The sequence below is a fragment of the Fulvia fulva genome, chromosome 3 (genome assembly GCF_020509005.1).
Source record: "Fulvia fulva chromosome 3, complete sequence".
NCBI lineage: Eukaryota > Fungi > Ascomycota > Dothideomycetes > Mycosphaerellales > Mycosphaerellaceae > Fulvia > Fulvia fulva.
Window position 1 is genome coordinate 4,090,406 of NC_063014.1, and position 23,090 is coordinate 4,113,495.

At 53.9% G+C, this 23,090-nt stretch overlaps 11 protein-coding genes across 11 annotated transcripts; 4 read left to right on the forward strand and 7 right to left on the reverse strand.

The window, feature by feature from the left end:
- Positions 1-659: 659 nt before the first annotated feature.
- On the reverse strand, positions 660-1,115 carry CLAFUR5_08372 (uncharacterized protein; the record flags this gene model as incomplete). The annotated part of the gene is made up of 1 exon (XM_047907520.1): positions 660-1,115. One exon carries the CDS (start codon positions 1,113-1,115, stop codon positions 660-662), a length of 456 nt encoding a protein of 151 aa, XP_047759206.1.
- A 667-nt stretch (positions 1,116-1,782) lies between these two features.
- CLAFUR5_08373 (uncharacterized protein) lies at positions 1,783-2,115 on the reverse strand (the record flags this gene model as incomplete). The annotated part of the gene is made up of 1 exon (XM_047907521.1): positions 1,783-2,115. The coding sequence occupies one exon, from the start codon at positions 2,113-2,115 to the stop codon at positions 1,783-1,785; it is 333 nt and encodes a 110-aa protein (XP_047759207.1).
- Positions 2,116-2,612: 497 nt separating this feature from the next.
- CLAFUR5_08374 (NEDD8-activating enzyme E1 catalytic subunit) lies at positions 2,613-4,232 on the reverse strand (the record flags this gene model as incomplete). Its single annotated transcript, XM_047907522.1, has 4 exons — positions 2,613-2,789; positions 2,908-3,107; positions 3,157-3,625; positions 3,711-4,232. The coding sequence occupies 4 exons, from the start codon at positions 4,230-4,232 to the stop codon at positions 2,613-2,615; spliced, it is 1,368 nt and encodes a 455-aa protein (XP_047759201.1).
- Positions 4,233-4,403: 171 nt separating this feature from the next.
- On the forward strand, positions 4,404-7,385 carry CLAFUR5_08375 (DNA replication checkpoint protein tel2; the record flags this gene model as incomplete). The annotated part of the gene is made up of 1 exon (XM_047907523.1): positions 4,404-7,385. One exon carries the CDS (start codon positions 4,404-4,406, stop codon positions 7,383-7,385), a length of 2,982 nt encoding a protein of 993 aa, XP_047759202.1.
- Positions 7,386-9,183: 1,798 nt separating this feature from the next.
- CLAFUR5_08376 (putative protein phosphatase 2C 80) lies at positions 9,184-10,416 on the reverse strand (the record flags this gene model as incomplete). The annotated part of the gene is made up of 1 exon (XM_047907524.1): positions 9,184-10,416. One exon carries the CDS (start codon positions 10,414-10,416, stop codon positions 9,184-9,186), a length of 1,233 nt encoding a protein of 410 aa, XP_047759203.1.
- Positions 10,417-11,208: 792 nt separating this feature from the next.
- CLAFUR5_08377 (Palmitoyltransferase akr1) lies at positions 11,209-13,610 on the reverse strand (the record flags this gene model as incomplete). The annotated part of the gene is made up of 5 exons (XM_047907525.1): positions 11,209-11,879; positions 11,935-12,047; positions 12,100-12,364; positions 12,415-13,306; positions 13,368-13,610. The coding sequence occupies 5 exons, from the start codon at positions 13,608-13,610 to the stop codon at positions 11,209-11,211; spliced, it is 2,184 nt and encodes a 727-aa protein (XP_047759262.1).
- A 234-nt stretch (positions 13,611-13,844) lies between these two features.
- Positions 13,845-14,573, reverse strand: CLAFUR5_08378 (uncharacterized protein; the record flags this gene model as incomplete). The annotated part of the gene is made up of 1 exon (XM_047907526.1): positions 13,845-14,573. The coding sequence occupies one exon, from the start codon at positions 14,571-14,573 to the stop codon at positions 13,845-13,847; it is 729 nt and encodes a 242-aa protein (XP_047759200.1).
- Positions 14,574-15,302: 729 nt separating this feature from the next.
- CLAFUR5_08379 (uncharacterized protein) lies at positions 15,303-18,118 on the forward strand (the record flags this gene model as incomplete). The annotated part of the gene is made up of 2 exons (XM_047907527.1): positions 15,303-17,532; positions 17,583-18,118. 2 exons carry the CDS (start codon positions 15,303-15,305, stop codon positions 18,116-18,118), a joined length of 2,766 nt encoding a protein of 921 aa, XP_047759280.1.
- Positions 18,119-18,441: 323 nt separating this feature from the next.
- On the forward strand, positions 18,442-19,160 carry CLAFUR5_08380 (uncharacterized protein; the record flags this gene model as incomplete). The annotated part of the gene is given in 2 exon segments (XM_047907528.1): positions 18,442-18,783; positions 18,795-19,160. The coding sequence occupies 2 exon segments, from the start codon at positions 18,442-18,444 to the stop codon at positions 19,158-19,160; spliced, it is 708 nt and encodes a 235-aa protein (XP_047759964.1).
- Positions 19,161-19,466: 306 nt separating this feature from the next.
- On the forward strand, positions 19,467-20,423 carry CLAFUR5_08381 (uncharacterized protein; the record flags this gene model as incomplete). Its single annotated transcript, XM_047907529.1, has 1 exon — positions 19,467-20,423. One exon carries the CDS (start codon positions 19,467-19,469, stop codon positions 20,421-20,423), a length of 957 nt encoding a protein of 318 aa, XP_047759137.1.
- Positions 20,424-20,629: 206 nt separating this feature from the next.
- CLAFUR5_08382 (Cell division control protein 73) lies at positions 20,630-21,907 on the reverse strand (the record flags this gene model as incomplete). The annotated part of the gene is made up of 1 exon (XM_047907530.1): positions 20,630-21,907. The coding sequence occupies one exon, from the start codon at positions 21,905-21,907 to the stop codon at positions 20,630-20,632; it is 1,278 nt and encodes a 425-aa protein (XP_047759647.1).
- Between the last annotated feature and the right edge of the window lie 1,183 nt (positions 21,908-23,090).

Here is a 23,090-nt window from a genome sequence, read left to right on the forward strand (position 1 = left end):
CCACTGGACCTCGTTACCGGAACTCTTCAACGCCAGGCGAGAACGTCGCATCAACGATTATGGTCTCAACTGGTCTTACATAATACTCGGCAGAACTTTGGCTCCATGTCATGGAGCGCTGACCATGCATCTTCGGCCGTCTTGGAAGGCGCAAAATCTGGCGAAGACATGCTGAAGCAGTGGGATTGGCAGCGGTGGTTCATATTCACTTTGAAGGCTGATCTGAAGATAATGAAGAACGAATCGCTGTCATTCTACAAACGTGAACATGCGGTCAACGTCATGAAGAGCTCTGACAGCGAGAACTCTTTCAGCTTAGATGCAGAGGACAGTAGACTTCTGCAGCAGTGCGATGAGCAGCTGGATGATGGCAAAGCATTGAGTCGACAGCTTTACGACGTTGTACCGGTTCTCATTGGCATGGCCAACCTCGCCGATGCTGCTCAGCCGAACAGACTCCGCGAGCAAGCAAACGATCTGGCATGCTGTGCATGCATGCATAGTCTCTTCAAACGTCACGCCGAAGCTCCCCTCCCAGATACGTCGCAAATCGATGGGGACAGATGCTGTGACAAGGTCAGCACAAGTCCCAGATTCCATTCCCGCCTGGGAGACATCAACTTACCCAACCAAGACCTCCTTTCGGCTCTGAACCCCCCTCAAACCCGCTTAGAAGCCTCCTTCATCTCAACCCTCTCCTCCGACTCCCTAATCCTCCCCTCACTCTTCGCAACCACCTCCTCGGCATCCTCCAGCCTCTCCAAGAGCTTCTCATGGTCGGCCATGGCTTTTCTAGCGGTATCCTCCACCTTCTTCGCATTCTCCTGCACCTTCTCCGAGCCCTCCCGAATCGTCTTGTACCGCTCCTCCTTCGCGATACTCTCGATCAGGAGGTCCTTGACATCTTCCTGGAGCAGGAGGTGGGAAACTTGGAGGCGGAGATATTTGGCATATAGGTCCGCGACTTCTTGCTGGAGAAGCAGATGGGAGGCTCCGAGCAGCGCATACTTGATGTTTTGATGTTCTTGTTGCCGCTCGGCCTGGGCGATGTTGGAAGACAGGGAGGTGATGGTTGCTTCGAGGTGGGTCAGGCTGGAGGATGGAGAGGATGGCATCGTGGTGATGGTGGGATGGGGTCGAGTTCGACAGGTTCTGCCAGATTTAGATTCGAGTGACCTGGGACGAGGAAGACGTCGCCGGGACGCGCATTGAAGATCGAAACTGCAAGAAGATCACTGCAAGTTTCTGTCTATGCTGTCACCGCCTTTCCACATGCAAACAGAGGGATGATGCTGTCGGTGTGTCATGAGCGGCTACTCGCAGCAGGCCACATGGACCTCACATCGCGCCGAGCACTGAGCAGCCAAGGGACTGCGTTGTAGATTCAGTCTGAGCCGTACCTCGCATACCAAGCAGCCAGATTTGCCTCGATTATGGTATGACCCGACCATGCGCGCGTTACCGTTACAACTCATGCAACAGTCATACTCTATCGCCTTCAGTGCTCCCTACTGTAAGTTGACGGCTGTGGCCGTGACGATAAACACATTTCGCCTGCAGCCTGCAGAGTCGGACCCAGGTTGAGAAATCCTGGAATCTCTGTGTTTCGGACATCCGGTCAATCAGTCGTGCTGCCTGATGTGTTTGAATATGTCAAAGTGCGTGCCGCAACCATCCCGACCCCAAGACTTTGTTCCTTGCGCGCAGTTCTGTATATCGTCAGCCGCCATCACCTTTCCAACCCAATTAAGATAGAGTCTACCCGCCCACCCTCTCCCATCCTCAACCCTTCATCCAAACCTTGACAGCGTCCACAGCCTTTCGCTCCAACTCCCGAATCTGCTTCCCACTAACAAGTTCCATCTCCCTCGCCGCATCGAGACTCCTCCTGAGCTCCTCATTCTCAGCCTGCAGCTTCCTCAACTCCTCCCCCCTCCTGCCATCTTCTTGCCGTACCATTCCCGCGTGCTGCAGCAGCAGACTATACTCTGCTCTTGATTTCTCATACTTGTACTGCGCATTGCAAGTGCATTGTTGTGTCTCTACCTTCTCAGTGGAGAGGCCGATGCTTGCTTTGAGGAGTGGGATTCTGGTGGGGTCTCGGGCGGTTAACATGGTGGGGTTCGTTGGTGGTGAGGAATCGGATTGTGGTTGTTGGAGTAGAGAGGTGCGGTGGCGATGTGGTTTGAGAGAGGCAGAGGCAGAAGTAAGTACTGACTCGTCGGGGTCACCGCTGGATGGCATGCAAACATAGGGTTGATGCTATTGATGCACCAGGGACGGGCACTTGCAGCTCAGCCAGCACACGCTTCTTATTAGAGGGCCGTGAGCACGTACCCTGTGCCCTGATCCAGCCATCCATCGTATGTCCAGTGGCCAGGCCGGCGAGAACCACGGCACGATCCATGTCGAACCGTGCCACGCTCCAACCATCTCGCTTGCGAACGTCGTGTCATACAACCTTCCAGCACCGCAGAGACGCCTCGGAACGGTGGAGAGGCCGCTTTCCGAAGCGCGAATTGACTCAATTTCTGGGATATCTACCTCTTCTCCTTACGCCCAACGCCTCGCTCTCTCAGCAATCATTTTGGTAGCTACGGTCATGGATGTGCCTAGGTCAGGCTCAGGCGGTAGTTGAAGTCGATGGAGAAAGCGGGGTCGCTAATCGCCACGATCTCACCGTCTTCGATGAGGTCTTTCAACTTCAATTTCAGGTTACCCTCAGTTTGCTGACGTAAGCTTTCTGGTGAGGAGTAGAAGAGCGATTTCTCGCCTGTTCTGAGGTTTGGCTGTGAGCATGTTAGCGCGAGCGATGTGACAGTGTCTCAGATGGACGCGTAGCAGTGGGGATCTAGCACTACACGACGCGCTGTCCTCCACTGCACGACGCGCCCTCTTCACACATACCTTCTTCAGCTGAGCGTCTGGACGCTCTGCGAAGCTCTCCACAAGCTCACCCAGCGTGGTATCGCCACTGACTGAAAGATCCTTCGGAAGGTTGCCACACACTGGGCAATCCGGTTTCCTCTTGTGTCCGAACGTGTAGGTGTAGACGCTGTTATCGCCAGTGTACAGCATGTAATTGTCCGGCGCTGGCATGAATTCACCTGGAAACGTCAGCTATGAGGAGGCCCCAAGAGGATACGAGGTACTAACCATCCATATCGGCCATGTAGTCATCAGGATCAACACCAGTCGGAATGTTCATCGGATTTGCCAGGAAGGGCGCCGAATTGGTAGCGATCTTGAAGGCCTCATTACAGCTCGAGGCGGCAATAATGGCGTTGGTGGAGGCGATGGCGGGGATGATGTTCTTCACGACACCTTGTGTCATGGTGTACGTGACGCCCTGGATCCCAAACTCTTGTGCCCGCTTGAGGGCGGTCTGGTATAGCCACGTGATGTGCTCTGGATCGTCTGTATCCAGTGTGACGCCCTTGCGCTCCTCCTCCCACTTGATGATGTGAGCCCATTCGATGCAGTGTTGTGGCTGGCGTGGGATAGTAGCGAGTGTGCAGAGAGGCACGGCGGCGCGAGGCGCGTGCATGTCGAGCTGGCATTCGATACAGGAGGTCATGGTTGGAAGGATGACGCGCGACTGTCCCTTGAAGCCTTCTGTGCCGCCCTGGAAGCATGGTGTTAGGTATGCTCGAGAATGGCGTATCGGCGCCTCGGTATGTGATGTCACGCGGATGGCGGCCAGTACTTACATCGATCAACGGCTTGAGACTCTCCTGGTTCTGTTCATCGACCATGCCCACCAGCGTAGCATTGATCCAGCGTCGTGCTTCGACCGAGTCGAGACCGCAAATGAGCATGTTGAACTGCATGTAGTAGCTCTCGTCCTTGTCCTGTATCTTGCCGACGTACGCATTGATCTGACAGCCCGGCACGCGCTTCATGACGAAGTTGGCTGCCACCGTGGCCTTGGGCTGACCGACGTCGCTCTGTCGGAAGAGGAACTGGCGGTTGAGGTTGGAGACGTCGATGGTGTCCATATCAATCACGTCGATGCTCTTGAAGCCCGACAAGGCCAGGTTCTTGAGAATCTCACATCCTAACCCGCCTGCGCCGATGACGAGGACTTTGGTCGTGCTGAGCGAGTCGAAAGCTGCCTGACCCGGCGTGAATGTGCTGGCATCGGTGCAGGCCCCGGCGCGGGACAGGATGTAGGCCATGTCTTTGGAGCGAGAGCGTGTCGTGGTCTGGCTGTCTCCGTTGAGGGCAGCCATGGTCTACATACCGGCACGCGACAGCTACCTAGACACACAGGCACGCAGGGCTGTTGATCGCAGAACGAGCTGCATATCAAAGCACGACGCGAGATCCACTCCACTTCACGTGCCAGCGCCTCTTCCTCCACCAACGTCAACGTCCACATACAATGTGCCCAAGCAGAGGACATGGCAGACTTCTTGACGGCCGTCAAGTCCGTCAGCGTGAAGCAGAGAAGCGACGATGCGCCAGCACAACTTCTGCAAGCACTTTCCCGCCCGCCAGTCCAACGACCGACGCCGATAGTTCTAGCATACACGGAGCCCCAGAAGCCTCCTCAGCACCCTGGCAGCATCAACTCACCTCGACACTGCTTGCAAGCGCTCAGGTCCCAGCCAGCCGCACATGATCTGATCGGGATCCTTGGCAGAATCTTGAAGCACGACGGCGACTTCGACATTCGAGCACCGGGTCCATTGCAGGCACAAATCATCAATACCCTGGTCAGCTCCATCGTGCCGACATTCTGCTCGCCATTGCAGAAATCCGACACATCGCTCCTAGTGCGCTGTCTTCGGAGCGTGGCTGGATCCAATGCTTTGGTGGCGAGACTGCGCTTCTTACTCGACTCGTCGGAGAAGTCGAAGCCATCAGATGGCTCCGCCTCGGAGCTCGAGGCTCTCCTGCTCCTCGCCAGGGAGCTGTTCGTCGGCGATGACTTCGCTCTCACCATCTGGACTGGCTTGACGGAGGCTCTGACGGATGACCGCAAGCGCCACATGGCATGCAAGGACTTCATCGGCTTGATGGCTTCTGGCAAGCTCACCGCTACCATCGCCCGTGCTGAAGACACGCTGTCGACGAAAGATGCATCGCGAAAGATCAAACCCAGCCCTTGGCTGACTCGTGGCGCAGAGTATGCAGCTTGGCTTGGTCGCAATGTCGATGCCTTGTGTGCCGGTGGCGATGAGCAGCGCTCGACTGCCGCTTCTCAGCTACTGAGCCGCGCTTTTGGACTGGGCTACTCGACTCACCTCATCCAAAGTGTGATCATGAGCTCCATTCGCAAAGCAGTGCAGCGTTCGGAAGCCACGACACGAACACTAGCGGCACTTTCACTAAATCTTCCCGAGTACGATCAGCGGCGATTGCTGGAGAATGCGTCGAGGTGGCTCTCCGCTATCTCTGCGCAGCAGGACTCCTCAGAAGAATTGATAGCGGCCATCGCTGCCGTGATCGATTCTTTAGCGGCTCCTTCTGCCTCCACGCAACGAGCTTTGTTGGAGCTGCTGTCAGATCCTGCTCTGCCGAGTGCTTTCTCCTTCGCCGTACGGCGGGCGTGCGTAGCCGTGCTTGCCAAGCTAGGTCCTGACGAGCTTCAGACCCTGCTCGAGAGAATCCTGACATGCTTTGGTGACCGCCTCTTCATCGACCATGCGCCGATCGTGCAGCAAGAATGTGCTGCTCAGGTGCTGCTCCTGTGTGCAGGATCGTTACATCGCACTACTCCCATGGCTGTTCTGATGACCGCACGGTCTTCAGGTCACATGCAAGGCGTGAGTAACAGACTCGATAGCTCCAACAGCAAATCTAGATGGCTCGGTATGGTTGTTGGGACAGCATTGTCTAAGCTGGTCGACAAGGAAGGATCCAGGATGAACTTCGGCACCGAAGACATGCAGACTGATGAAGCGAAATGGTACGGCAGTATGATCTCCCTGACGGCTCATATTGGAACCATTGCGGAGTCTTTGCAGTTCCTAGAAGGATCCAGTCAAGGCGCTCGCAAAGCCCTGCGGCCGGTTGCCAAATCTGTACAGTTGCCTATCATCAATGGGAAGCGTACATATGGACCTGAAAGACCACCGCTGCCAGCTCAGACGGGAGTAGAAGGCGAGAAAGTGACAGAGATCTTGGATGACGAGGATGATGAAGACGATGATCTCAAACCCTATGCCAAGCCTGACAGCGACCCCGAAGACAGTGACGAAGACGCTACACTCGTCAACCGGAACAAAGCCAGAGCGCCAGTCTATGTGCGAGATCTGATGAGAATGCTCAAAGACGACAAGGACCACGATCGCTTCCAGCTAGCGATCAAGAGCGCTCCAGGCCTCATCAGAAGGAAGACGGATTTCGGTGGTGAAGTTCGTGATCATGCCGAAGAGCTAGCCTTGATGCTCTGTGATCTACAAGACCCCTTCGACACCGAGGACTTCGACGAGCTGAGACTCCAAACCCTCATCGCCCTTCTCCTCACGGACGTACCAATCCTCGCACCCTACCTCAGCAAACAAGGCTTCAGCGGCGACTACTCCATCGCCCAACGCTGCCTTATCCTCAGCGCTCTCGGCCTCGGAGGTCGCGAACTCGCCGGTTTCAAAGACCAAGACGACCTCAACCCAACACTTCCCGCCAGCACCACTTCCTTTCCCAGCAAACGTCTGCCCGGCCATCTCCACGCTATCTATAGCCCAGGCGACCTCTCAGTGAAGCGTCTCGAAGCCGCTTCCAAGAACCTCGAGCACCGCTTGATCAAGCCCCTCGCGCTCTCCGCCGCGGACGAGACGACATCCCACCTCAACGCCGTCAAAGTTCGAACGTTTTCCAGCCGGATGGAGGTCGAGCGCACGAAACGCAAACCAGCACCGAACCAGCTCGCCAAGGTCTTTGGAGAATCATTCTTCTCCCCGCTAGTCAGCAGATATCAACAAGAAATCTCTGCCTACGGCCAAAGCTCCGTCTTCGCCTCTGCACCATTCGTCGTCGTCACATACCTCAAAACTCTCGCCCTCCTCTTACACGCTTCCGGGCCCGCGACATTGAACCTCTCAGACATCACCACCGTGTTCTGGGACCTCTTACTTTCGCTCCGCGTCCAAGCGATCTCAAACATCAGTATCCTGGAAGCAGTCCTCTTCTCTCTTCTGACACTACTCGAAGTCAACGACGCTAACAAGCAGCGCCTAGCACAAGAAACCCCGAAGCAGCTTATGGAGACGCAGCAGTGGGTTGAGGTAGTATTTGAGAGGACAGGCGGTGGACACCTCGTCACAGATGGGAGTGGGGAGGAGGTGAGGGTTAGGACTTTGGCGGCGGGAGTGCTTGTGAAGACCAGGGAGAGTATTGAAGGGTATCAGAAGATGTTTATCGGGGGTGGGTATGCATGAGATGGGGTGAGGAGCGGACGAGCATCACTGGCATGCTTGCCGGGGCCCTGCGAATGCGATGTGATCGTGCTTAGCGAGTGCGAGACTTGAAGCGCTATACGTATAGTGCAGAGTACAGACTTCAGGGGAGAAAGTACAGAAAGTGATATCGTATACGACACGACAGCGTATATTGCATGACATCATTCCATGTCGTGTGGAAGCTCTGGTCGTCGAGGTACGGTGTGGATGGAATCGTGACATGCAGTGGACTGCATCGGCACCAAGATGAAGCGCCATGCCCCTGCAAGGGAACAACTTGATCCCGCTACACATCCTAGAATGTCTACTCCCAGCACGCCACTCTCAAATTCCCATTCCCTAACTCGATCCATGCCTACAAACATCCTTCGAAAACAACGCTCGGCACCACGACCCAAGGTCCTTTGGGTGCCACTTCTACAGCTTCGTGACTACGAACGCCTCGATACATCATCGTCAATACGGAGACATGGCGAGACTGAAGTGGATGGACACGGAATTACGGCCTGTTCGCCATGGTGCAGTTGTCGTGAACACGAGCTTTCAGCACCAGGCCTGACATTTGATGATGTAGCGGAACAATTACGTGGCATTATAATGCCACCCCTTCGGACGCATGTCGGCTGATGGCAAGGTGTAGAGGCCCAGTCCGGCGGCGGAGTACAGGGTGAAGTGGGAATGAGTCTTTCCCGGGTTGGTCGAGAGTTATGGTGGAGTAGGTTGATCCAGTTCTGCACGCCATTTGACGACCCAGCAGAGTGAATGTGTCAAAGGATATCGCGCTCTGGCTCCGGCCGATCTCAGCAGGCGGAAAGTAGACTCCGTCGAGGATTGCAGCATGTATGCCGCACGGTGTTCGTCCCGGACCAATGAAGCGTGATCGATGTCGAAGCTCCCTGCATCCACTTCATTGTAGCTGTTCAACCTCGAAGGTCTTTACATCCAAACTCATGCAGTGTTCATGTGTCGGTGTAGTAAACCGGGTGTCCTTCCACTAAGTTATTCACGTCCATGGCAGCTTCGCCCAATTGCGAGCCAGCCTGACGCCGGATTTCTCAACAAGCCGACGCGCCCTGGAACATCGAACAGCGCAACACGCAAGTCTAAGAGACGCTAGCGATCAATTCTCGCGCACCATGGCTCTTTGTTCGGCTATGCGCAATACGACTGCTGCGGAAAGCAACAGTGTAACCTGTAACATGCTCGACTACCTCACGAGGTCGCGGCAGATGAGGGAACTCAGTGGTTCGGCCACTGAAAGCAACGCGGTCCAGTATTCTCGATCGACTTCAACTATAGCATTCGCTTTTTAGACCTAGTGGATATGGCTGTCTCCGGTCATGGATGGTGCAAACGGCGTCTGCCCACATCCGGCGGAGTGTCTCTGGGGCCCAGAGATTCTCGTGGAAGCAGCATCAAAGCTTTCAGTGATCGAAGACCAGCGCATACAATGTCGACACAACTTTGCCTTTGTTGGTGGCTCAAACGTATGGGGTCGCCTCATGAAACGGTACATCGTTGTCTGATATCCAGACACCTGAGCCGCGTCATCGTAAGTGGGCCTCCGGACCAAAGATGTGAGCGGCCGCGCACCAGAAGCGGCAGCAACATCAACCTGCGCAGAGCAAGCTAAGCACCTTCGAACAAGGTGAGTGTGTCGAAGCGAAGCGAGGGGGCGCTTTACTGTTTCGACTTCGCATGCAATGACTGCGGTGCAGTGTTGCTATCGCAATGTGCAAGAGGTAGTGGAGTGTGTGTATGGGTGGCCTCCTTTCATTCATCCCTGCCCATCCCTCCTCTTACACATGGCCACGACCACACTAATATCGTCAATCTTGCCACCTTCAATTGCCAGTCCCTCCTCCACGGCCTTTTCCATGAACGGACTCGCCGCAAATGGATCTTCCGCAATCTTCCTTGCATTGAGCACAATTTCTTGCGCGACATACTTCATCGCCTCAGCTCCATCATCATCGCTGTGCTTCTCTTTGTAGCTCTTCAATCCTGCTACGGCATAGTCCGCAATCTCCTCTTGCCACAGATTATCCGTGACACCGTCGCTCATGGCTAGGACCAGGTCGTCCTCAAACAGCTCTACGCGGTCTAAAACGCCGTTTTCTTCGGGTGTGTCAGGCGAATTCGTGCCAAGTTGGCGAGGGCAGTCAAAGTAGTGGTATTGCTCTTGGCTGGCGAAGATGACATCGCCTTCTCCTTCGGTGTCTTTCTTCGGTCTTACGACGAGTATCTTACAGTCGCCCAGCTGTGTTACGTATAGCATTGGATGTTGCCCTTCCGGTCCATCGATCCAGTGGAGAAGTGCTGCGCTCGCGGTTGTCGTCCCGTGCCACTCGTTCGGCTCACTCAGCGCCTCTTTGGCCCTCTCATAGGCTTCTGCGAGGTATCTGATCATATCTGGCTCGCCTTTGCCCTTTCCACCTTCTCCCTCTTCATGTACTTGTCCGTACAGATCTCGCTCAGCAGCCAAGGCCCAAAAATGCGCTATCAGCCTGCTCCAGAGCGGCGCATGTCCTCTTTCTCGCTGCGCCCACTGTCCCACCCCATCGTTGGCGCAGATGAGACTATCACTGACCAGGATCGCATCGTCGCCGTTGGTAACACCACGAATCATCTGTCCGTCTACCTTCGGTCGGCGATCGATCGATCGGTGGTGTGTCGACAGGGGATCGGAGAAGGAGCCGCTGGGCGGAGAGAAGAATGGAGGCGGGAAGGGTCGTGAGGGGCGTTTCGCCCATCCTGCGTAGCCTGCGGAGAAGTAGAAAGGTGAGGCGCTCTTCTTATCGCGGGCTTCGTCTGGGGCGGGTGTCGCGAGGCCGGCCTGAGGATCGCGGGACCGTTCACGCTTCTTGCTGCTACTGATGATGGTCGATGGCTCTGCTTCTTCATGTCTCGCTGTGAGGGTCCAGAAGGCTCGTGTGGTGGAAATGCATGGTGAGGCTGTCGCTAATGACACTGCTCGGGGAGCGGAGATGGTCAGCCGCAGTGTGAGCATGCCGGCGTGCCAGCGGTGAGCCTGCAGAGCTCGAGAGTGAGTGGCGGTAGCAGCATACCACTCTCCTCAGCAGCGGGATGTCTCGCAAGAGAACAATGTCCCGACGGTGTTGGGGTGGGTGTCGTGAAAGTCGGGGGGTTGATCCGAGCACGATATCAAAAAGTATATTTGGTAGTGACACGACCCGACTCGTGGTGGGCTGTCGTTCTTGTTGGCCACGAAAGCTACGCCAAAGGCACGCCAGAGTAGCATATCAGTCCCCACCATAGTTCTCGCAGGCTGCTTGCTCGCACACCCGGGACGCTCATGGCCCACTAACGGACTGGAAGATCTCGAAAGCTACATACGGCAGCACGACAAGCTACCTGATCTGCCTGGAGAAATACCAAGCGATATCGACCTTAGGGCCATCGATGCTCACTTCAGACTACGGCAGATATGCCCCAACCGCCGCATCTTCGCAACGAATGCAGGCTACCTGGGCGTGGGCCCAAGTCTCGACCTCAATGACGCTATCGTCGCAGTATTTCATCAGTGCAGACTGCCATACGTGCTCTATCCTTCTAAAGACGCGCCCGAAGGCACATATCGTATGATGGGACCCTGCTATGTTCGTGGTATAATGCAAGGCCAGTACGGGCAGAAATGTCGGCTCGAAGGCATAGCTGATCAGGAATTCGTCATCACCTGAACGACACAATGACAACGTCACCCAAGAGCGAAAACAGTGGCAAGAACTCTCAAAAGTGCCAATAGGGTATCATAGGTCTCGTTCACGCCAATATACAAAGCCTACACTTCATCATCCGCCGTGGCAACCTGTTCATAGCCACCACGATACTGCATACCTCCCTTCGGCACCTCATATAGGTTCGCGTAATCCACAGTTTGACCACCTATCAAACCCTTATTGCTCTCCTTCCTCCCAAAGACCGGTCCATCCAACCAGAAATCCTGGCAATTCCGCACGACACCTCGGGAGAACGGATTCGTCTTCCTTGCCGGTGACTTCGTTTTCTTGCCGTCCTTGCTACCCTTGTAGCCCTGGAACGCGATTGCCATGAATGTGTCGATGCCTAAGATCTTTGACCATCTCGTGAGGAACCCTTCTTTCTTTTGATGAGAGTGCTTGTGGCCGTGGCTGTGGTCGTGTGCATTGACGGGGTCGGGCCCAGCTCCGGCTTCTGTGATTTGGGCGCCATCGACACTCATAGTGCCGGCGGTGATGGCGGACATGAGGGGGTTGACTTGATCGGTGTGTCGCATAGACTCGAAGGTGGTGAGGTTCTTGGCGACTTGGAATAGGTGCACGAAGAGGAGCATGAAGGTCCATGTAAGCTGTAGGGCGGCCCATGCGTTCGTGATGATGGTGAGAGGGTCTTTCGAGAGTATGGCGCAGTACTCATCCTTGAGGACTGCGCAGTTGAGGTCTTCCGGTAATGGTGTCGGGAGTACTTCGAGATCTGAACATGCTGTCAGCATCACGAGAACATCATTAACTGGGGTGAGATGACTTACAGGCAATGGTAAGTCGTATCAGTAGTCCAATGCCGAGGATCATGAAGGTGACATATAACAAGAATTGCTTGTGGTTATTCACAGCAACACAGTTGTCAACCCAAGGACAGTGACTAGACTTGGTTAGTAGGTAGCTCCAATGGAAGACTGTGCGCAGCCACTCACTGGTCCTCCCTGGCGACGCATCTCCCACAACGCCTGCAATGCTTGCTTCGTAAAGGCTTGCGTATCATACAAGTTGTACAGAAGTGCGTCTCGTTAAACGCGTTATGTTCTACGAGGTCGTCGATCGTCTTCTTCATTTGACCTCGGCTGGCACCTTTGGGGATGAAGCCTGGGTCTCCGGTCATGGTCATGAAATAGAAGTAGGTACATAGGCCGTAACAAGTCGCAAAGAAGAGGTTGAGAAAGAAGTTGGACGATAATGTCGCTGGAATATTGTTAGCACATACGAAGGTACTAAAGAGCGTAAAGACTTACCGGGCAGTATGCGAAAGATATATCGCACGCCCACCCAGAAAAGTGTTCCAGCAAAGATTCCTGCCAAGAAGGGGGTCTTGTGCATGTGCTTCATGTCGCTTGGCGCCCAACGTAGAAGCTTATTCGCACCATACTGCAGGGCGTAGCCAACTATGAGCACCGCGGGTACTGATATCCAGACTATCATGTACGCCAACATATGGAGCTGGAGACCACCCAGCACGAAGGGCCACAAGAAGAAGAACCGATTGAAAAACCATCGCTTGTCCTGGATCATAGGCAGCGGAAAGTGGAGGGGCGTGCCATTCTCATCGTAGCCAGAATCCAGAAGCGCCTTGTGCCATTGTCGTTGACTCTTCATCTTCGACGCAGTCATGCTAGGAGTGTCGCCTTCGGTCTGCCCTTCAGTGGGTTTGCTAGGCGCAAAGCGGTCCGCTCCATGTTCGATCAGTTTCTGTATGCAAGGATAGCTACCCTTGACTAGCGCCCAATGTAGTGCTGTGAAGCCCATATCATCCACAGCATGCAGATCGGCGCCGAATCGTAGCAGGATGGCTATGCATGCCGGGAAGCCTTTGTACGCTGCCCACATGAGCGCCGTATGTCCTTGCGCATCTGTCACATCGACAGGGATGTCTGGCTGGTGTAGCAGAAGCATAAGTTGGTATACATTGCCGTCGAGCGTTGCGGAATGCAAAAGATTGTAGCCTTGATCGTCTTTTATCAAAGGATCGGCACCGTGTTGGAGAAGAAGGGACACGACTTGGAGGTTGAAGCGCTTGCTCGCCCAAAGGACTGGAGTAGCTTGCGCATCGCCGCCTTTGGCGTTGACATCTGCGCCGGACTGGAGAAGGAAATGGCAGAGGGCGTGGTGGCCGTTGATGGCAGCCCACTGTTGTCAGATCAGTGTCTTGTTCACGGTATATAATGCTATCAGATGCGTCCGCCCATACATGTAGTGCTGTGATGCCTTGATCATCTGTCGACTTTGCATTGTACCTCCCACTATCAAATAACTTTTGTATTGCTCGCAGCTCCCCCAGTCGTGCCAGTTGCATCAAGTCGGACTCGATCGGGAGCGGCGGAGGACTCGAGTCCAGGTCGCTGAGTTCGACTTTGTCGAGGCCATCTTTGGTAGGCGAGTTGGGTGCGCTGCCAGAGTCTTTGCGGTTGGGCGAGACGTCGCGCGATGGCATGTTGGTGTGGTGTGGTATGGATGGTGTCGTAGTAGATGCTATCGCTACCGCATGGTAGACATCACTGTGTTGGAGAGACACGCGCGCAAAGGGCGATGGGCGTGTCTGCTCCTCGTTTGGCCAGCCCGCTGTGAATTGCGCTTGCCTCGTAATGCAACGCTCGCGAGGCGCAGATGCGGCTGAGCAGCTTAAGCTTTCGGGTGTAGCCGGCACCCCTGTGTGCGAGATCCAACTTCATGCCCGGTCGAAACTGACCGCGATAGGCAGAGTACGTCGCTCATGTGCTGTTAGGTTCATGCCGCCGCCGACATGCGGCATTACCACCTCTTTCGCGACGACCGTGTCTTGGACCGCTCTTTTCGGCTTCTTGCAATGGCGGCAGTCCTGTGTGATACACTGGCCGAGGTATGTCCTGCAAGCTCGTCGGGAGCGTAGCGATGACTGCTGGAGTCTGCGTGGGCTGTTAATCTTCGTTGGCTTGGCTTCCTCGTTCGGCATGGCTTCGTCGATGTCGGGCGCACCGTATGTGACCTCGTTCTGCAAAGGGCTTCCAACAATAACGCGCTGCCGCATCTGGGGTGATGGCAGCACAATATCTCGCTTGGCAACAGGCACTTCGATCTTCAGGCTGTCCAGAGTTGCGCAAGTTCTTTCGTGCTGTAGCTCTGCCTCGCGCGCCCTTCGCTTGAGCTTCTTCACTGGGGAGGCCTCACTTTGTTCCTTGAGCACGTCAACCTGAGCTTGGCCATGCGCCCTCAAGGCTTCCATCTGGCAGTGCAGGCACCGTCCTGGATAATGGATGACCGGGGCATCCTTCTTCTCCCTCAGGCTTTTAGTTGGGTTGCAGGAGGGTTTGGTGATGCCAGCACGAGTGGTGTGCGTGATGGTTCCTTTGCAGGCGCTCAGGATTTTGGCGTAGAAGTGTCCGCACATGTCGTACTGGAAAGTCTTTACTTGACACATCTTGTTGATATGCTGTTGGTGAGGCTGACAGTGCTTGACAGGTCCTTACAAAGCTGTTGCTTGCTCGAAGAAGATCAGAAAAAGTGTGGGTCACTGATATGTCTCGTCGCACTTTGTGGTTTGAGTATGAGAAAGAAAGAAGGAGAAGACGATGAGCTGCACGGCTCTTGTAGGGATGCCAGCCACACGAGTCCTCAGGTTCTCAAAGTATGGACCAATTGCAGCTTGTGTTTCACAGCCGACTGCATGCCAAACAAACGACCAATGAAGCGCTATTCACTCTGGGCGTGCAACAATGGCAGCGGGATTGCTGTTCCAACTTCCCAGCCACCCAGATGAGGGGCAGAGTTCCTATCGAGTGCTGCAGCTGGGAGCCTACACCACGAGCACTCAATACATTACCAATTCTCTGGTGGTCCGGTGCCTCCGCTCAAAGGATGGGATCTCGCAGCGAGTCTACCGCACATCACGGTAACGTATGGTTTACAAGCTATGTGGTGTCCTACTTGATGCAGGACCCCAACATAATCCACCTTCGAGATCCGGAAAGGCCCCCGTTTCAACAACAAACGGCGCTTCGCGTATTGTGGATCTCATTCACTGTATTTGATCACGGTTTTCACCCATCGCTGCCTGCAATTCTGGATCCCACATTCTGTTCCTCCGCCGATTTTATCACAGCAATACCACCAACACTGCGACTACCACCGCCGCCACGTGCCTGACACCATGGCAGACACCGAGCCGACAGCAGTTGTGAGTCGCTACCGCCGTTACAAAGCTGGCACCAAGAAAGTCGTTGGCTGGCTTGCTCGTAGCGCAAGTACATGCTGCGACGTTGCCGCCAAATTCAGCTGCTTTCAGTCAGGCTCGACTTCACGATCGGAGATCAAGGTGCCATCAAAGGTCCTCACAGCACTTGCAGACATCATCGCGTCTGCCGAGGCGGATGTGGCAGTCCCCAAACACATCTTGCAGGTCCTCGAAGATGTCATCGAACTTCGAACAGAATGTGCTACGTGGTACGGGGCTCAGGCCGTCAGTGACAGCACTGATCTGGCAGCCCGCAACAAGAGTCACCAACATTTCATCAAGGTACTCAAGGAGGTACATGCGATGTTGAGCAAGTCTACGAACATACAAGCCTCTGCCACTACTACTTCCCAGTCCGAAGAAAATAAGTCTAGCAAGAGCAAGAAGAACAAGAAAGGCCCGAGGAAGAATAGCCTCGACAAGCTGGCGAATCTGTTCGAGATGCTGGATCTTGAGGAACCGATACTCACACCGCTCGGTGAGGCTCCATCGCCTTCCTCTAAACCACCCAACGAATGGAACGGCAAGTCCCTTTCGCTCGAAGATGATCAGGACAACGAAGCTGTGGCATTGTGGTATTTTCTGACAGACATGAACGACGTCCGCCAGAATGTACGGCAGCTCTGGCTCGAGTATCTGGAAGGCCAGACCCGTCTAGCGGTTGCTGGCATGGTGACTGAGACTGCTCTCGGTATGATCGAGCGTGCCAGTAACGACTTCGTTAGACAATGGCCCGGCTTCACTGACTGGATGTCTATGCCAGAGTACCTTCGAATCACCATCGGCATCAACAATAATCTCGTCTACTTGTTCTGCAAATACTCGAATGCCCTCACGAAGCACGCTGCAGCCAATCCAAGTCCCGCCGATCTGATCTGCCCGACTGCGAGCTTCCTCCTGCGCACCTTCGCCGAGGGTGCATGGACTTTTCAACAATCGCTCACAACTTCCGACTCGGGCTCACTCGGTGGTCATGTCGACGGCAATAGATTGTCAGCGGAGCGACCTTACTCCGAATTCGAAGAAGTGCTGCTCTTCATGCTCCCAGCGTTAACCTCCCTTAAGACCTGGAAAGAATGCTACGAGCTGACGAAGCGACCTACGCAACTCAACTTGTCAATCCATGATCATTCAAAGATTACGGATGGCCTGATGAGCTTGATCGACGCTAACCAAGACATACCTGTGCTCGACACACCTATTTGGCTTGTCTTTGCATGCCAAATATGCATGGACATTAACGAGGTGGTGCAAGGTATGGGCACGTGTGGTGCTGATGGGCTTCTGAAGACTACGACCGACATCCAGAACAGCCTCAATGAGGCCCTCACTTGGGTACAAAAGGAGATGAACGTTAGCGCTTTCGCCACACGTAAGTCAGAGTTTCAGCTGCTGGAGTCCCTTGTAGCCGGCTTCAAAGACAACATCAAGACCATCAGACGGCTGGAAAGTGCTAAGAAAATTTCTCCGCTCGACACAGACGATACATGGGTCCTTTACAAGAGCAGATGCACAATCCCAGGTCTTGAGGTATTACCGTATCGAGCGGCACTCATGATACACGCATTCAAGGACTGGTCATACGACCTTCTCACTGGGGTGGGCAACGATGATCACGCGATCGTGGCCATGGCACACCTGTATGGAGCTGCTAAAGGTCGTGGTCTGCTTCAGGTACCCTGGGAAGACATGATATTCCTCGAGCGTATCCAGTCAGGCCGCAAGCCATTGGTGACCAAGACCAGAAATGAGGCCAGCATTATGGAATACTTGCGCCACTATGCCATTGACCTCGGAGCTGACGTGGCTGCTACGATCAAGCCTGAGTTTCCTGCCAATCTAGACTGGAAGCGTATGCTAAAGAATGGCAAGCAAGTCAGCAATCGGCTGTCTGAGCTGCGATGGGCGTTCCGAGAGCGCCATGAGGAGAACCAAGTCTTGGGACACCAGCGCGGCAACACATACGACGTCGTCCTTGCCACATTCACTGATAGACGGAAGCGAGAAGATCAAGCACGCGGTTCTATGAAGTCCTCTTCAGGACAAATCAAGTACAGCCCTCTACAGCTTCTTCAAACCCTGACCGGATACTCAAAGCGCGACGAGCCTCGGGTCAATTTCGACTATGCAGGATTCTCACGACTGTGTCAGATGACCATGCGCGACATGCTTCAAGTGGCCGGACTGAAGAAGGAGCGACATATGGCTACGCGTTCCAAATTCTCCAAGTCACGGCCGAGTTCGAAGCAAAATCAGTGCCGCTCTCTGCAACGCCGCTGGCGTATGTCACCCGCACCTTGCGGGCCATGATTGAAAAGTGCGGCAAGGACTTCTTTACCAAAGCACAGCAGCAATGCAGTGGACGCATCCCCAAGTCGCACTTGCCCAAGTTTGAGAACACCCGCCCGGACCCAAGTGATGACATCGCAAAGCTCATCAACAAGTACCCCGGATTGTCAGTCGGCACATCGCGCACCACAGTTGAGTTCTACGACTCGCAAGGATCCACTACACGCTTCAACGATCTGCTGTACAACAACGACATGCGGAAGATCATGCCACAGGGTATGAGCAAAGCTACTCACATCATCGTCCCGGTCGAGGAGCTTGGTGAGGCTGAGGAGACTGCGAGAAGGGACTTACCGGATCACAAGCTCACTGATGTGTACGAGTACTACGATTTGATTTGGGATGGGAAGAGAGAGCAGATTCATGGTCGCAATGGATTTTGAGGCAGAAGACAAGAGAGGACATGCATCGCATATCAGGCAAAGTGAACTACCAAGATTGAGAGATCGCCAGGAGATCGAGGCATGTTTTTGGAAAAGGCTTACTTGTACTGTCATGGTTCATGGTCATCAACAGGCTAGTCTAGGCTATCCTCGTGGTGTTGGCTGATGAATAGCTCGTGCACGTGCTCTTCGCTACATTCACTTGTCGCGAAGCTGACGTAAGAAGACCCGATTTCGACACTTTCTATTCGCTGTAAGCTTCCATAATCTCTACCTCTCGTCGCATCTCATAACAACAACACATTCAATCACTCTAGTACACAATGCCGCATGCCGCGCAGAACCCGGCGACAGGCCGCTACCAGCTCTACAAGCAAGGCACAGCGCGAATTGTCGCTTGGCTCGTAGAGACAGCGAGCAAGATTGCCGACACACCCAAAAGCCTTTGCTCCCTCAACACCCTCGATGGTGCACCTAATAGCACTCAGAGGAAGCAAAAAAGTGTGACCATAGTCAAGACTCGAGAGCTGCTGGCTTTCGCACGGGTCATCGCGACCGCTTCATTATCTAGGGTGCCACCAGCTATCATCGACCTTATCGCCCAGGTCATCGAAGGTCGACAAGCATGCGCCGACTGGTATGCATTAGAGCCGGCCAGTACCGAAGTTAGGAACAGAACAAGTCGCATGCGCACTTCATCCAGGTCTTGCGTCAAGTATATGATCTGCTTAAGCTTTTGAGACAGGAAGAGCCACGGACCGTTCGAGCCAAGGCAAAGGCGGTCAGAGATGACAATGACGAGGTCGCCAACTTGAGCAATATCTTCGCACGACTCGAGGTCGAAGAACCAGCTGCGGCGCCGCTCGGTAATGCACCCGATGTGACGATCCGACTCGAAGCCACGGAACACGATGCGGAAATCGAGCTAGAGCACGACGGCGGTAGGAGCAGCTCTTTAAGCTGTACTGTCTTCTCCAGGACGCGCGAGACGTGCGTCTCTTCATCAAGCAAGCTTGGCGAGACTATGCAGCGGGTGAGCTGAGTATCCTAGCAGCGGGATCCATCACCGAAACCGGCTTTAGTCTTCTTCGCACGGCGAACATATTGTTTCTGAAAGACAACGAGGAAGTCGGTGACTGGATGATGGTACCAGGTCTGTTGTCTCTACAAGTCGAGAACGAGGGCCGCGTTTGCTATGTGTATCCGTTGCATGCTTGGGCAGACAGACTGCGTGCAGCGCCAGAACTCGACCCTTGCGAGTTGGTCTGTCCAGCTGCTGGCTACTTCCTTCGTGACCTTCGAAACCCTACGACCGCTAGTCACAAAGGGCAACAAATCCAACGACGCGATGACACCGCTCAAGCACTTTCTGGCCGCGCTAGGTTTGCCAGCCTCGGCGTTTTCGAAGGGCAACATACCAACTCTTCCTCCACGTAGTGCCGAGGTGTTCGACCAGCAACGTAAGATCGTGGTCACTTCTGCGATGATGCGAGAGTCGGCAGAGCGTCATCGATCCGGCAAGCATCGAGAGTTCCTTCGAGGAGAGCTCATAGAGACCGTCTTGACCGCGATCACTGCAAAGTCATCCGAGCGCGGTAACGCAGCCCAACACAGCGCCTCCTTCACTCCTCTCGAGCTTCTCACGGCTTACAAATGCAATTTGATCGCCGACGAGCCGCACATCAACTTCAACTACTTTGGGTTCTGGCAGATGCTGTGGGACGTCTATGTCGACATATTCCTTGCCCTCGCCGAGACTCATTCGAAGTACAGATTCCAGGTGCAGCCAAACAAAGGTCTGTCGCCACACAAGCTGGTGTACGACATCTTGCTCGATGCAGGCAAAAGCGTCTCGCAGTCAAAGCCGCTCGCAGGAACACCCATCTCCACAGTCGCTGCAGTTCTCGACTGCGTCATCAAGACCCAAGGTAACGATTTCTCGACAGAAGCCTTCTCCGAATCCAGCGGCCGCATCCCGAAGAGCAAGAGACCCGAGTTCCGGACCTTCAAGCCGGGACAGGATGTGGACATCTTTACGACCCTTCTTGCTCAGGATCCTGCATCGAAGATGTATCTTTCGGGTGCTCATCGCACGGTCTACGATCCGAACGGGTCGCATGAGCGACATGCCCAGATCATGGAGACCTGCAAGCCATGCCTGACGGCTGTACGCGATGCTTCAAAGGAGGATTCGAAGGTGACAGTGGGGCAAGTGCTGAACCAGGAAGGATCTCGCTGGAGATTTCGTGATCTGCAGCAAGATAGTGTTGTGCTTAGGACCGTGCAGCATGTCTGGGATGATTGAATGGTCGCAAAGGGATCCGAGAGGTAAGCTCAGAGCTCGGAACATTCAGGCATTGCGAGGCGTTCACCAGCAGACAAGGAATGTGGTAGAGGTCTTGTGTCCCGTGAAGATGCATTTTGGCCAGTACAGTAGCCTTAGTACCAGCGTCTTCCCGCTTGAACGCTACAATGTAACAAGAGCACACCATCTCCAGATGGGCCCCAAGATCATCTTTGAGCATCCTTGCCCCATCCCATTGCTCTCATCCGCGCCTCAATCTGACTCCAGATATCCTCGACCACTTCCCGATCTCTCCACCTATTGCTGCCCTTATCAATTTGCACACTCAGCACGCCTCTTCCCCAACCTTTCACAGTATCCGGCACGACTTCTCCCTTCCAGCCAACGTACACGCCTAGAGCGTGACTGAACAGCTCCGCCGGGTTCTGCCACTTGTAGTTCTTGAACTGCCACGTCTGACCAGTCGTGAACACTGCCACAACTCTGTTCCAGTAGTCCGGCCGGAAGTGCAAAGGATCGTCGACCAGAATGAATCTCGTAGCATGACCCGGGTGGATGGTCCGTAGATTGCGGGTGATGTGTAGAATGTTGGCAGCTTCGCCGCTCGCCTCGAGGGGAGTGTAGGTACCTTCTGCGAGGAAGGACTTGATGTTGGGCATTCGGATTAAGCTGGAGAAGGATGATGACAGTAGAATGATCGGTTCTGGGCGGCGGCCCTGTTGCGACGGTTTGACAGATGGCCGCATCGCAGGGTTGTTGTTGAGCGCTGGAGCCTGGGCAGTTGGCTTTTGCTTGCCAAGGAAGAGAGCGCTGTACTTTCGAATTCCGCTGAAGTCTTGGGTCTTGCTGCCGCGCAGGACGGTGTTGTGGTTTCCCATCTTGCGTTCCGCAGCGTAGATCAGGTGCAAACGTTCTTCCTCCTCGCGACGTCTTGACTCGTCTGAGGCGATGTCGCGCATCTCGACATCGGCGTCACCGGCTGCCTTCTCGGCGGCATCTTCAGCCTCTGCCCTGAGCTGTTTGTTGTCGTCGAGGCTCTTGATGTACTCGCTGTCGTTGACGCCAATCTCGCCGGCCAACCATGCGCGAATGTCGAGTCTCTCGGCGAAGACCAGGTTCGTCACCGTCTCGCTCTTGCCAGCCGCCTTCAGCTCTTCATTGGTGGAGGATATGGCCGACAGGTACTCTGCGATTGCTTTGTCCCTGTTATGCCAGGCCAAGTATATTGATCGCAAGTCCAGCGGCCGGCCTGAGCCCGAGGTGAAGCGCGTATGTTGTGTGAGCGGTACTGCAATGTGTTGAGGCCCATCTTGCTGCGCGTGGGAGTTGAAGATCAGATGTGAGGCGTCTGCGATTGAGACATCGGATTGCGCCTGGTTCGAAGGGTCGGGATGTGTCGCGGGTACTGGGAGTGTGTTGGCAGCTATTGACTGTCGGAGAAGTAGCAATGGATCCGGCGGTAGGCTGTGTGCGGTGGCAGCCATGTTGAGGTGTCGGTGGTCACGTATTAGAAGTTGATGTCTCTCACAGGGCAACATGCATGTGTCTGAAGCTCGATGTCGCGATCTGCCGAGCGGGAAAAGTTCGGCGGAATAAGAAGTACGAAATGTTGTCCAGATAGTCTTAGCCTATTAGAACCCCTACCGCAAGCTCGCTTCGTCGCCTAATAGGGGCAAGTCTAGGTTTCTAAGGCGTAGGTACAGTCCTGGGCATAGTTTTTACAACCCCTGTTCTTCCACCTTTCCCCATTAGGAAGGATGTATCCACTGCTTGGCGTAGCTCACCACCTGGTGTGTCCTCCATTGTTGGCTATTACTGCCTCGCAGCGTTCTCGCATACTCTTGCATATACGTTGTATGTCCTTAGGTGTGAGATTGGCCCATTCTTGATAGTGAGATTGAAGGTAGCAACACCTGAGATGGACATGGATAGCCGGAAGTGGTTAGCGTAAATACAGGGGTTGTAAAAACTATGCCCAGGACTGTATCACGTTAGAAGTGTGGGAAGTTATTGTACGGGCTCATATAGGGTGTTTCAAAAGCAGGTTGTGTATTGCATGTGTCTATCTAGAATAGACAAGTGTTGCTCTTGAAGAGGCTGCAGGTGACTAATCAGTCACCTGATTCTTGGCGTACGTGGCCTCAAGTTTTGATGATGGGATGTTGCCCATGTGCACGCTCGAATCGCGACAGTAGATAGTCTAAGGGCGTAAGTCGTAAAAAGCGCTATCGCTTTACAGAGCTATAGCTAACTCTACGGGTAATAGCTTCGTATATATATTACTCCTACCCCCAGTCTATAGTACTCTATAAATATACTTCTAAATATCCCTTTATAGATCTATAAGGAAATTAAAAGGAGAATAATCTTTATTTTTCAAAAATCTAAGATTTCTAGTAGTTTAAAAGCCTTAATGCTTAAAAGGAAGTCTTAGGAATTTTTTTATTTATTAGTAAATTTTGGAACTCCTACTCCTTTATAACTACTTATTTAAATATTATAAAACTTTTACTATAAGTTATATACTCTATAATAGGGACTTTAACTCTAGAAAGAGATAATTTAAATATATAGCCTAATTATTAAGTAATTGGCTTAAGAAGTTTTTACGGGTACTACTAAGCGTACTACTAACTCGGCTAACCCCGCGCTCTAAAGGATAAAAGA